At 43.6% G+C, this 12,320-nt stretch overlaps 2 protein-coding genes across 2 annotated transcripts; both read right to left on the bottom strand.

The window, feature by feature from the left end:
• Positions 1-1,621: 1,621 nt before the first annotated feature.
• tgfb5 (transforming growth factor, beta 5) lies at positions 1,622-9,015 on the bottom strand. The gene is made up of 7 exons (XM_085931851.1): positions 7,586-9,015; positions 6,554-6,717; positions 5,334-5,466; positions 5,141-5,251; positions 3,911-4,091; positions 3,346-3,499; positions 1,622-2,495 (listed from the first exon to the last, which is right to left on the bottom strand). The coding sequence occupies exons 1-7, from the start codon at positions 7,956-7,958 to the stop codon at positions 2,337-2,339; spliced, it is 1,275 nt and encodes a 424-aa protein (XP_085787977.1). The 5' UTR covers positions 7,959-9,015; the 3' UTR covers positions 1,622-2,336.
• A 143-nt stretch (positions 9,016-9,158) lies between these two features.
• Positions 9,159-12,288, bottom strand: trmt112 (tRNA methyltransferase activator subunit 11-2). Its single transcript, XM_085931914.1, has 4 exons — positions 12,092-12,288; positions 11,609-11,710; positions 11,443-11,535; positions 9,159-11,204 (listed from the first exon to the last, which is right to left on the bottom strand). Exons 1-4 carry the CDS (start codon positions 12,164-12,166, stop codon positions 11,103-11,105), a joined length of 372 nt encoding a protein of 123 aa, XP_085788040.1. The 5' UTR covers positions 12,167-12,288; the 3' UTR covers positions 9,159-11,102.
• Between the last annotated feature and the right edge of the window lie 32 nt (positions 12,289-12,320).

Here is a 12,320-nt window from a genome sequence, read left to right as displayed (position 1 = left end):
CATGCTCAAACTTGTGACGTCACTCGGACACTCTATTAGGTACACCATCATTTTCAGGTGTTCCTAATAACAGGCCACTTCATTAGGGAAAAATCATGTCAAAGCATAAATGAAAGTGAAAAGTGCCACACCCGCCCTCACCCCCACTTTCTGATTGGCTGTTTGATCTGTGACGTCATTCGGACACTCTATTAGGTACACCGCCATTTTCATGTGTATCTAATCACAGGCCACTTCATTAGGGAAAAATCATGCTCAAATTTGTGACGTCACTTGGACACTCTATTAGGTACACTACCGTTTTCAGGTGTTCCTAATAACAGGCCACTTCATTAGGGAAAAATCATGGTCAAAGCTTCACGGAAAGTGAAAAGTGCCACACCCGCCCTCACCCCCACTTTCTGATTGGCTGTTTGAGCAGTGACGTCACTCGGACACTCCATTAGGTACACCGCCATTTTCAGGTGTTCCAAATCACAGGCCACTTCATTAGGGAAAAATCATGCTCAAATTTGTGACGTCACTCGGACACTCTATTAGGTACACCATCATTTTCAGGTGTTCCTAATAACAGGCCACTTCATTAGGGAAAAATCATGTCAAAGCATAAATGAAAGTGAAAAGTGCCACACCCGCCCTCACCCCCACTTTCTGATTGGCTGTTTGATCTGTGACGTCATTTGGACACTCTATTAGGTACACCGCCATTTTCAGGTGTATCTAATCACAGGCCACTTCATTAGGGAAAAATCATGCTCAAATTTGTGACGTCACTTGGACACTATTAGGTACACTACCGTTTTCAGGTGTTCCTAATAGGCCACTTCATTAGGGAAAAATCATGGTCAAAACTTCACGGAAAGTGAAAAGTGCCACACCCGCCCTCACCCCCACTTTCTGATTGGCTGTTTGAGCAGTGACGTCACTCGGACACTCCATTAGGTACACCGCCATTTTCAGGTGTTCCAAATCACAGGCCACTTCATTAGGGAAAAATCATGCTCAAACTTGTGACGTCACTAGGACACTCTATTAGGTACACCATCATTTTCAGGTGTTCCTAATAACAGGCCACTTCATTAGGGAAAAATCATGTCAAAGCATAAATGAAAGTGAAAAGTGCCACACCCGCCCTCACCCCCACTTTCTGATTGGCTGTTTGATCTGTGACGTCATTCGGACACTCTATTAGGTACACCGCCAGTTTCAGGTGTACCTAATCACAGGCCACTTCATTAGGGAAAAATCATGCTCAAATTTGTGACGTCACTTGGACACTCTATTAGGTACACCACCGTTTTCAGGTGTTCCTAATAACAGGCCACTTCATTAGAGAAAAATCATGGTCAAAGCTTCACGGAAAGTGAAAAGTGCCACACAATAAGATTAAAAAAATCGGAAAAAAAACTAAATCAATATTAGTAGTATTACTTGTTTTTTTTTTTTTTGACGTGTGGTCTTAGAAAGCGGATTATTAAATTCGGAATCAGAAAAGATTCCATAACTCCACTTCATACTTTCACGACGGGACAGCAGAATAGCAGCCATCGCAACACAATCACACATGAGCAAAACCACCAGCATACCAGAGTCTATATTTAAAAGTCGACCATGGGGATGTTTTTCTTTATTTGCACAATTTCAAGTGTGGTGAACGAGTACAGAATAGTTTGCATGAGTGTGTGGGTGACATAGAGAACACAAGAAAGTCAGCATATGACCATCAAGATAATGAATGCACAGGAAAAAAAAAAAAGAAGCCAGTCAGCATCATTAGGCTGCCAGACCCCAAAAATGTTCGGAAATGCGCCGGGGCTGTAAACCGCCACCTTCCAGACAAATTCCGCCCCGTCGTCCGTCCCACGTCTGGCCGTCTCCTACTCTCTCCTCCCACCACAAATCCCAGAAGCAGCAACGGAGGAGGAGAAGGCGTTTTAAATGGATGCCTTTTCGTCAAAAAGCGTTCGCATCCTGTTTACGTCGGGGCACATTTTGAGGCCGAGACCGCAGTGAGCTGGCAGGGCCTCGGCCTGCTCACTTGGACACGGCCCCTCTTTTTCTTTCTATTCCTCTTGTCTAGCTACAGTACAAACAATCGAAAGGAACAGTGGACATAAAGGAATCCTGTGCTGGATGCACAGTCGAAGTTTATTACAGCATGTTTGTTTACTGTGCATCCGGAAAGTATTCACAGCTTCACTTGTAGAGTTTTTTTTTTTTTGTTGAACACGTAATGCATAAAACGTGAAGTGCTATGAATACTTGCCGTATGCACAGTATGGATGTGAACTTATTTCCAGTCTCAAATGGAAAAGCGGGCGGACAGGTGTCTGTCTCTAGCGACACTTGCAGGACTTGACCACCATGTTGGAGAGCTGCTCTACGCGGGGGCTGCGTCCGATAAAGTACATGATGGTGAGGGGCTCCAGGTCCTGGGGGACGCAGCAAGGTGACGCTGACGCTTCGGGATTCAGCTTGTTGTACAGCGGTAGGATCTGATACACGTAAACAAACACAGGCAGAGTGTCAGAATTATTCACCGCGCATATTTGTTTGTTACGATGCCAAGTTGGGGAAGCTGTGTGTGTGTGTGAGCTGTCCTGCCGACAGCATGTTGTCTTGTTCCTTATGTTTATGGGTGCCATACGAGGTTGAGGTAAACCAGCGGCCACAAAGCATGCATGTCAAGCGCATTCCGTAATTCGCGTCACCTAAGGCTGCACGTTTGACATATGCACCAAGCAGACACGCTACTACAATGATTGTTGGGTGTTGACATCCAACAGCCGTGTCATGTGATGCCTTCAATAACACGTTGAAGCCAATACTGAAACAAAAATGTTGATATATTATTATATAAAATATATCTATGAGTGAGGATCATGTATGCAAAACATTGTAAAATATGTAATATATGTATATATTTTTAAAACATTTTAATACAAATTTTTGATTTAATAATCATGATTAACAATTTGTATATTTTTATTTTGGATTTTTTTTGTACTCAAGGCATTTTTACACTTCTATATTTTACATATATTAGTAATTACATTTTTATTCATCATACTACTACAAAACTGTTCAATTCTATGAATATTATTTCATTTTGTTCTGTTCATGACAATAGGTTTCTAGTTCCAATTGTTGTTTTTGAAGAGTTTACTGAATAACTATATATTTGTATTTTTAATAATTATGAATATTACTTTTCTGAAGAAAACCCTGATTTTATTTGTACTTTTGATTGAATAACTAAATAAATAACATTGCCTTCTTTTTTTTGTGTTTGTTTCCACTGTGCGGCCGGGCCGGCATCATTGAACAGAAAAAGTTAAAGCCCACCATGTTGTAGTGGTTGTTGGCGCTCCAGAGGTAAGGACAGTTGCCGGCGCAGAAGTTGGCCTTGTAACCTTTGGGCTCGTGGATCCACTTCCAGTTGAGGTCGCGCCGGAAGTCGATGTAGAGCGAGCGTAGGCAGCAGCCCGACTCGGATCCGCTATCACACGCACACAGAGAAAACGAGTGTTTAAAGTTGTGTCATGGGAAAATGACAAAAGAAAATGGTAATGACAATGCAAGGCTGCCAGACAGTGTGAGCCAGACGAAATCAAACATGTAGCAGTCTAAACACTGAGACGCCGTTCTTAGACTTCACACGGCTTTTTTTTTGTGTCCATTTTGACATAATGTATACACTACTGTTCAAAGGTTTGGGGTCAGCTAGTCAATTTTATATTTCCAGGAAAAGACAACTAGCTTTGTAAACATAAAATCAGTTAGTTTTCCAAAAAGCATTTCTTTGATTTAGTTAATGAACATGTTTTTTTTTTTTAAGTGTTCGTTTTTTGGTTAGATTTTGTTTGCTCAAATAACCTTGTATGTCTGAATACTTAGAGTGCAGTCATACCGCGAGCAGGTTGCTGCCTCGGTAGCCGCCGCCCTCTTTTTGCGGTTCCTCTTGGCCGGGTTTTCTACTCGGTCGCTGGGCAGCAGGGTGAGGATGAGGTGAGGCGTCTTGCTGCTGAAGTCCGCCTGACCTTTCACCTGGCTCTGCAGCTTTAGCAGGCGCAGCTGCTCGTCGTCCACGCCTGTGCAAAAAAAAAGACAACGCTTTTGGAGTGCCACTCCTCATCCGTTTAAAGAAAAAGAATCAAGATGATGGGCAGCACAGTTTGCTGCTGTATGATGTGAGCGAGTCATTCTGCACTGTATTTAGCTCTTCAGCTATTTTATTACTGCAATAGTCTAAACATAAAAATGGTTGCTTCTAACAAATAAATATGATTATTCACAAAGTTCTCTGACTGGAAGTCTCAAAGCATGTGTAGGCAGCTCTCTTAAACTCGTCAAAAATGGCACTTAATGACACCCCGCATGACTGACAATTTGGTAGGTATTAGCATGCTAGCATGCTAACACGTCACTGCCAATTTCAAATGTTTATTCGCAGTTGAGTGCCACCGGGGGGGGGGTGGTCAGGTAAAAACAAGCCCTTCGCTTGTCTTACAGCAGAATCAAACATTTGTTGACATAACGAGGGGGTAAAAAAAATATGGAGCCGAGAGTAAATTGGGAGTAAAGGGCAGCCATTTGGGGCCTGGTCAAAGCCGCGCACGCCTGCTTGTTGCTTAATAGTATTGCAGTGTGTGTGGGAGAACAGGGCGGCTATTTAGCTGGGTGGTGTGATATTGAATCATTAATCATGTGGTGAGTGTTACATTTCTTGTCGTCTTAACACTCACCTGCTTTTTGGAACCATATGTTTTGTTGACCAACTTTTATGGTCCGTGTAATTTACACACATACTTTTCAATGCATAAGTTTTGATCGACACTGCCGGAGAGATATTTGTTTACCAAACCTGTTTATTATTGTGGTTGTAGTTTGCAGTGGCGCACAAATGTACTGTATCATCTGCGTTATCGTCTGTGTTTAATATTTCGCGTAAATACACGATCGAGTCCTAAATATACGTGCCCAAACAGCGGTCAAGTGAAACTGATATAATTTCATTTCAATGGGCTGAAAAGGATTTATTTACTACAAATAATGTATCTTTGTTTATCTATAAACAATCCAATTCCTGTCTTATAGGTAGCAGAGGGGGCCAATTTTTGTGGATAAAATCTCAGCAAACCTGCAAAGAGAGCCTCCAGTTCCTCACTCTTGTTAGGAACAATGTTGTTGGTGGCGGGGATGAAGGTGCAGCATGGACAGTGGACACCCAGCTTCAAGCCCAGATTTTTCTCTGCCAGTAGAGAGAAGGAAAAGACACACGTGAGAAGAAGAGCACAAAAGTAATTCAATGTGTGAATACAAATGATGCCAACCTGGCTCCGACACCCAGTCCTTGACAGTTTCTGTGACGTCCACCGAGAGCCAGGCTCCCCTTGCTCGCGGCTGCACGGTGCGAGAGTCGATGTAGCGCTGCGTGGACGTGCTCTCATCGTCCGGCTTCAGCAGCTGACACGACACACACATTGACATTGTGCTCTTTCTGGTGTGTGTGTGTGTGTGTGTGTGTGTGTGTGGGTTTTTACATTTAAAATTTCACCTGGGAGTGGCGAGAAAACAGCTTGAAGCAATTGGCTTCTTTCCCCCCCCCACACACACACACAATTTTTCACTATCTGCCAAACTTTTGCTTGGTGTGTCATTTGTTTGTTTGTTTATTTGTTTGTTTTATTGTTGGTGCTTGTATCGTCATTCCCTCCTGCCTAATCACTATGTAGTATTTTTATATAGTTCACCATAAAGTCCCATCAAAAAAATCCCTACGTAGTGATTAGGGAGCGGGGAATGATCACTCATTCCCTACTCCCAAATTACCATAAAGAAAGATTTTTATATGGTGGGCTATATAATAGAGTCATCAAGTGAAAAGTATTTTTTTTTTTTTTTTTTTGCTGTCATCCAATTACAATTTCATCTGGTAGACCTTGCACAATAATCTTTGAAAAATAATAATATTGTTTGTTACATTGTATTGTATTTGTTTTAATACAAATATAAATAACATATATTAATAAATGAATTTGAAAGAAATTTTCAGAATTAGAAAGGAATTGGAAAGGAATTTCCTATGAATTGTGGAAAGAAATGTTTACTTATTTGAAATGTGCAGGATTATGCAAAAACCACTTGATTGAGGGATTTCCACAACACTTTGTGGAGTGGTTAGGAAGAAGCCATTAAATGTTGGTGCAGCTCCTGGATTGGTAGTGTTAAGTGTTTGTCCTTGGCACAGGTCTGGCTCCTTTTCCACTGTGGAAAGGAGCCTCATTTACTCAATTGGATCTAAATAACACATGCTAACAGTCTATGGTCATAAACTTAGCATGCAAATGGAGGTGACTTGCTTCCCTGGGAATTCGGAGATGTGTGAAATATTTACCCGCAGCCACAAAACAAGTCACACAGCCGATTGTTGACATTCACATCTACTTTTAGACAAAATAAACACGGTATAAATGTTTTTTTTGTTTTTTTTTTAAGAACACATGAGGGTCCCCTTTAAAACCACATTAAAAATGCGTGTTTGGATCCTAACCTGATAGATCTCCACTCTCTGCTCGGAGGCCCGGGCCTGCGGGTTAGGGGCTCGGAAGATCCTGAACTCAGCCTTGACTAGCGTGCTGTTTGTCATGTCCACGCCGCTCACGTCGAACAGGACGCTTCTGTAATGCGGGTCCAGTGGCAGCGGCTGAACTGCGTCTGCCGAGGAGAGGGGGGGGAAAAAGAAAGACCCGAGCTGTTATTCGAGTCAACAAACGTACAGTGGATAATGAGTGGTGATGAAAAACAAATAAAAGGTTTGGACAGCAAGGCAATGAATGCCTTGTGCGGCTTTGGCCATTGTCACACTGGATGGATTTCAGGGGTTACGTAATTCTCCAATGTCGGTGTTATGTGTTTCTTTCATCGGTAGCCTAACATTTAGTGGCATTTCCGCCACACGTCCGCCATTGACGTGATGTCTAGAGAACGCAGATGCACGCTATGTGACTTTTCAAACTCGATGCCACACTTCTGTCAAACCTAGGCTACAAATTGATTCTAAATATAACCTCCAGAGGTCCCCCTTCAGTTCTATATAGGGAATATTGCCCTCTTTTGTCTGCTTTTATCTTAGTCATGCATAGAGTGAAATGATAGGTTGCTTAATTACACATTGGAAGATGTATATCTTATCTGTTCACCATTTCCCTCCCTGAGAGTTTTCGATGTCCAATGGGATACAAAGTGGTCTTTCCCGAATGAAATGAAATGCCATAAAAAAATCATAGTTCTTGTATTGCGTTTGTGGAATAAGAATTAAACTAAATAACCCAGGAATTTTCAAACTCAACAGGCTGACATTTTAAGCAGTACCGCCCCCTGCTGTCAACTGAAATTGACGTCAAAGTGCACACTTTGGTCACGTGACATTCGCCACACTATCCTATTGGATGAACGGCAACAGGTGGGTAAAACCAGAGCTTCTGCCATCTACCAGAAGAACGTTTAGAACTTTTTTTTTGACTGTCACTGTAAGAGGCATAAAAAGAGGAAGAAATTACCCGATCTGGAGAAATGTACTCACTGGTTTGCGTGCGCTGGGGCAGCATGTCGATCCTCTGCACTTCTTTAGCGTAGTAGTCCTCCTCGCTGCTCTCCCGTTCGCATGTCGAGTCTGCCAGACGCGCTCTCTCCTTCAGCAGCTCTCGAGTGCTGTTATACAGCAACATGACCTCCACGGGCACCGTACCGCCGGTTGCCGCCGCCGCCACCTCGTCGTCGTCGTCGTCGTCCGGCGGGCTCTGGATGCGCAACTTGCTGAGAATCTGCCCGCGCACCGCCTCGATGCGCCGCGACTTCTGCTCGTCCAGGTTGATGAAGGCGCAAGTATTGATGCCCTTGACCAGCGCGACGGAAAGCCGGAGGAGCAGCAGCAGAGCCAAACGAGACAGCCACATTGTCCGAAGAGGGGATGGGAGGGAGACACAGTCCCTGAACGGCCGGCCGCGGGGGCAGTCAGAAAAAAACCCCCTTCAGATTCAGAAGGGAAGACTTCACTAAAAAGTCCGACACTAACCCCTGATCTCAAAAACGTGCGTCAGAGTTAAAGCTACCACAATAAACATATACGACTCCTAAAAAGCACACGAAAGGGGAGGCCACTTAATCGCGAAACCGTACCAAAAAAGTTACAACTGTCCTTCAAATAAAAAAAGTTGGATTGGTGGACTACTTAAGACTAAACTCCAGTGTTTCATTTGTTTTTACATCTATCATCAAAGCGAGCTAGGCTAGCTAGGAAATGCACAAACTCCTTGAAAATAATATTAGTCCAACACTTAAAAATGAGACGTAATTAATCTAAGCAAAATCTGACTAGTCCTCCAGTGTCCATCCTTTGGGCAATAAAAACAACTCAGCCCATGATAAGCTCACCGCACCTGGCAGCTCACGACGCGTTACGTCCCCTCACCTCGGACAAGCACATCGGCGGGGCCAAAGGGGCCACATAGCCGTCCGTCTCCGAAGGAACCTACCAGCGGTATTTAACGACCCTCTTGATACACTCAAGATTTACTACTTCCCCGAAAACGTATTACAAAAGCCCCGATTATCCTCACTTACAGATCAACAAAACGTAGCCAAACAACCGGAGGGAAGTGCTGATTTATGTTGGAAAACCAACGGCCCGGAGAGCCCCCTCGCATAAACATCCAAACACGGAGAGAGGAAAAAAGGGAGAAAAAGCTGAAGTTGAAAGATGTATGAAAGAAGTCCTTGTGGTGGAGGGGGCGCCTTCAGGGCAGATCAAGCGGGGTCCGCTGGTATGCGTGCAGACCTGCTGCGGGATGGAGCTCCATCACGAGCCGCGCCGACTGAGCCACGCAGCCCCCGAGAAAGGCGAGCCGGAGGCGGGGCTGCCCTGAGAGCAGCCGGAGGCTCATTGTGGGAGGTTAGGAGGCGGGCTGCTCCCGAAAGAGGAAGGGAGTGTGACTTGTGGATAAGAGCCATTTGACTCGCACCAAAGTGGGCACACAAATACACACAATGAGGGACACAGTTAATTTATTCTAAAAATAACAAGTGGCCGGTAAATGGAGACAAAGTTGGAAGCTCGGAGCTAGTTTACTTAACAAGTGGATAAGAGGGCAAAAGTGGTGGCTTCTTAGTCATAGTTTAATGACAACAGAAACAAACATGTCACTAAAATAAGATTAATAGAGGCGTTTTACATTCATGCCGCACCAAATTGTAGAAATAATTGCCTGTTCATTGGAAAAAAGAAGCATACAGATATGAGAGCTTCACTTAGTTCAAATGGCGATAGAACAATTGTGTTAATTCAACTAAATGGTAAAAAGGGATATCTGTGCCAATTAGCATAACAATTTGCAACTAACATTTGGGCAGTCAGTGGACTTCTTCACGCTTGACTCTGTCAAAATAAATCAAGAATTTTGATGTATCTTTAAAAATAATGGATGGATGAATGATATTTCTATTCTATTTCTATATAAATAATGCAGTACAACCAATAAAGTTCAGCTAAAAAGAGTGGCATGGAGCGGGATTAAAAGTTAGGTGATTCTGAATGATAACACACCCAACATGTAATAAACATTTGTTGATACGCAGCACAGGCTGCCTGCAGACTATGTAATGACTAAGTTGCGGGCTAAAAAAAAAAAGTCACTCAACCCCCTCCCAAAAAAAAATAAAAATGCTGAACTAAATAAAAGCGGTAGAATGAAACGGCATTAGTTGATTGCAGCCGTTCCAAGGCAGCGTCTCAAAACGCCTCTGCATTTGACATCACTCAGCAGGCTGCTTTATCTTCCAGCCATCTCGTCGTTAATTACAGTTCAGGATTTGCACAGCACTGTTAATCTGTCATGGCTGGCTTTTATTGCTGCTCTGCTGCCATCGCCTCATACTGTCATTATAGTTGTGGGCACAGGCCTGTAATTGCTTTAAGTAGAAGGAAAGAAAGGTAGCACTCGGGCCTGCCTCGGGGTTTCGTGTCGCGGCGCACGCACCCGCTCCCACTTTGGAATACAATGTCGTTGAACACGTCTGTTTCAACTTGCTAAAGACGGAGACAACTCTACAGGCAAACCAAAGCAGGTGGGGGCGGAGGGGGTGCTTTTGCCCGCTTCGACTTGCTTGCGGCTTTCAAAATGAAAAAGAAAAGGGAAAAACGGTGAAAAACAACTCCCAGCCTGTCTGCTGCCTTTTTTTCCCCTCTTAGCCAAATATAGACCAGCCGCTGCCACGTCATCTGGACCTCTGTGCTCCCTACAATCACACGCGTGTGCGGTGCACGCACACACACACACACACACACACACACACACACACACACACACACACACACACACACACACACACACACACACACACACACACACACACACACACACACACAGAGTCATACTCGCATGTACCCTCAGATAATGTAGTAATATTAACTTACTCTCAGACTCTCAAACGCTCAGGCACTCATACACTTTGCTTTCACACACTCTCACAAGGTCACATTCACGCAATATCACTCAAACTTGCACTTGCATTACTCATTGACTGACATACACACACACGCGACTAGTCACTCACTCATACACATTCTCATAAAGTCACTTGTTGACACACGCTCAAAGTAACTAACAGACTCAATCACACACACACACACACACACACACACACACACACACACACACACACACACACACACACACACACACACACACACACACACACACACACACACACACACACACACACACACACACACACACACACAGAGACTCACACTCCCGCCTACATTCACTCACGGCTATAATAAAGTCAATCCTCAGTGGCCACAAAATTCTAACTGCACTTCTGGCTGTCAATGGAATCTAAGCAGGGTTTATTGGAAAGGAGTCGGGGGGGGGGGTACAAAAATAAATACAGATAAAAGAACAGGGCATTAGATTTCCAATGGGCTGGCAAAAAGTAAAAATTATCTGATCTTTTCTTGACATCAATGCAAATACAGTTCAACTTCCTTTTACAAAAAAAAAACACACATCCAGTCAGTCTGTGTGTGCGTGTGTGTGCCCCTACACCTCATCTTCATTGAGTAGCATATTGGGGATCCCTTTGGTGATGGGGAACTGTCGCCCTGACTCAGGACACTGCAGACAGCCCTCCATCACCTCCACCTGTGGAAACACACGTGTGAATCACACTGCCGCCTCTAGAGGTCACCATATCTCAACATAACATCAACAGCAACAATATGAGAGGACAAGGATAAGGGGTTCAGATTCAGATTATGGATGAAGTTGTTACTACATCAGCGTTGCTGTCATATTGGATGTGGCAAATCTGCCAGGAGACCAACTATGGAGCTAACTTCAAAAATCAACCAACTAAAAAGTGTCACAGTCAATGCCTCACCTCCAAGAGAACTCTGTGTACTTTCTTGAGGAACTCCTCATTGTGTTCAAAGTCAGCTACCAGTTCACCGGGCAGGTCTTGTCGCTGACCCAACTGCGGAGGCAATTGTGAACCCAAATTACATGCATTGTTTTGATACCGTATGCCAAATTGCTGACTTTGTTACCTCCTCTGCAGCTTGGAGCAGAGCGCTCCACACCAGCTTGGGAATCATACGGCTGACAAATTGCGCGTTGAAGTCCACCTCGTTCACTTTCACCTCCGTTGGCTGCCAACGGAAATGATGAGCACATATTTATGTCAAAGTGACATTTTAATGGCTGGTATAAAAATTGGAGGGTTTCTAGAAAAGTGATTCCCTCAGGTTTGATGCGGTTCCACTTTTACAGAATTGTTCTACAAATTATTTAGTCACTATAAGTAGTGTCTTTGTTCGTCTATCTGGGCTAGGGTCAGGCAAAACGTTCTTTTAATATAATATTCGTCGCTAATCAATACATCCTCATATTTTCAGAAGTTACGACCGTTATGTGTAATTTACATAATAATAATAATAATAATAATAATAATAATAACAGCAACCAAAACAAATAGCAAGCGGCGTCTATCGCGGTTTGTCCTGCTTTCGGTTCACGTTATTAACTTTTACCTTGATCAGCAGCGGGTATCCGTTGGTGACGCCCTTGACGTGAGAAGTCAGCATGTTATGCGTAAGAAGCTTCATGTTAACGCAAACAATTTTGTTTTTAATCGATAACGTTGGATGAATTTAGTAGTATGTCGGAGCAGTCAGACATGTGGACCGGAAATTACGTCGCATAAACGTTTCCCATGAAAATTTGCTCGTATAGAAGGTTCCGTGTAAAAAATTAAATTAA

The sequence above is a fragment of the Syngnathus leptorhynchus genome, chromosome 2, assembly GCF_054491065.1.
Source record: "Syngnathus leptorhynchus isolate UIUO chromosome 2, UIUO_Slep, whole genome shotgun sequence".
In the NCBI taxonomy this organism is placed as follows: Eukaryota; Metazoa; Chordata; class Actinopteri; order Syngnathiformes; family Syngnathidae; genus Syngnathus; species Syngnathus leptorhynchus.
Note: the sequence above shows the minus strand (reverse complement) of the source record. Positions and strands in the feature narration are given on the sequence as shown.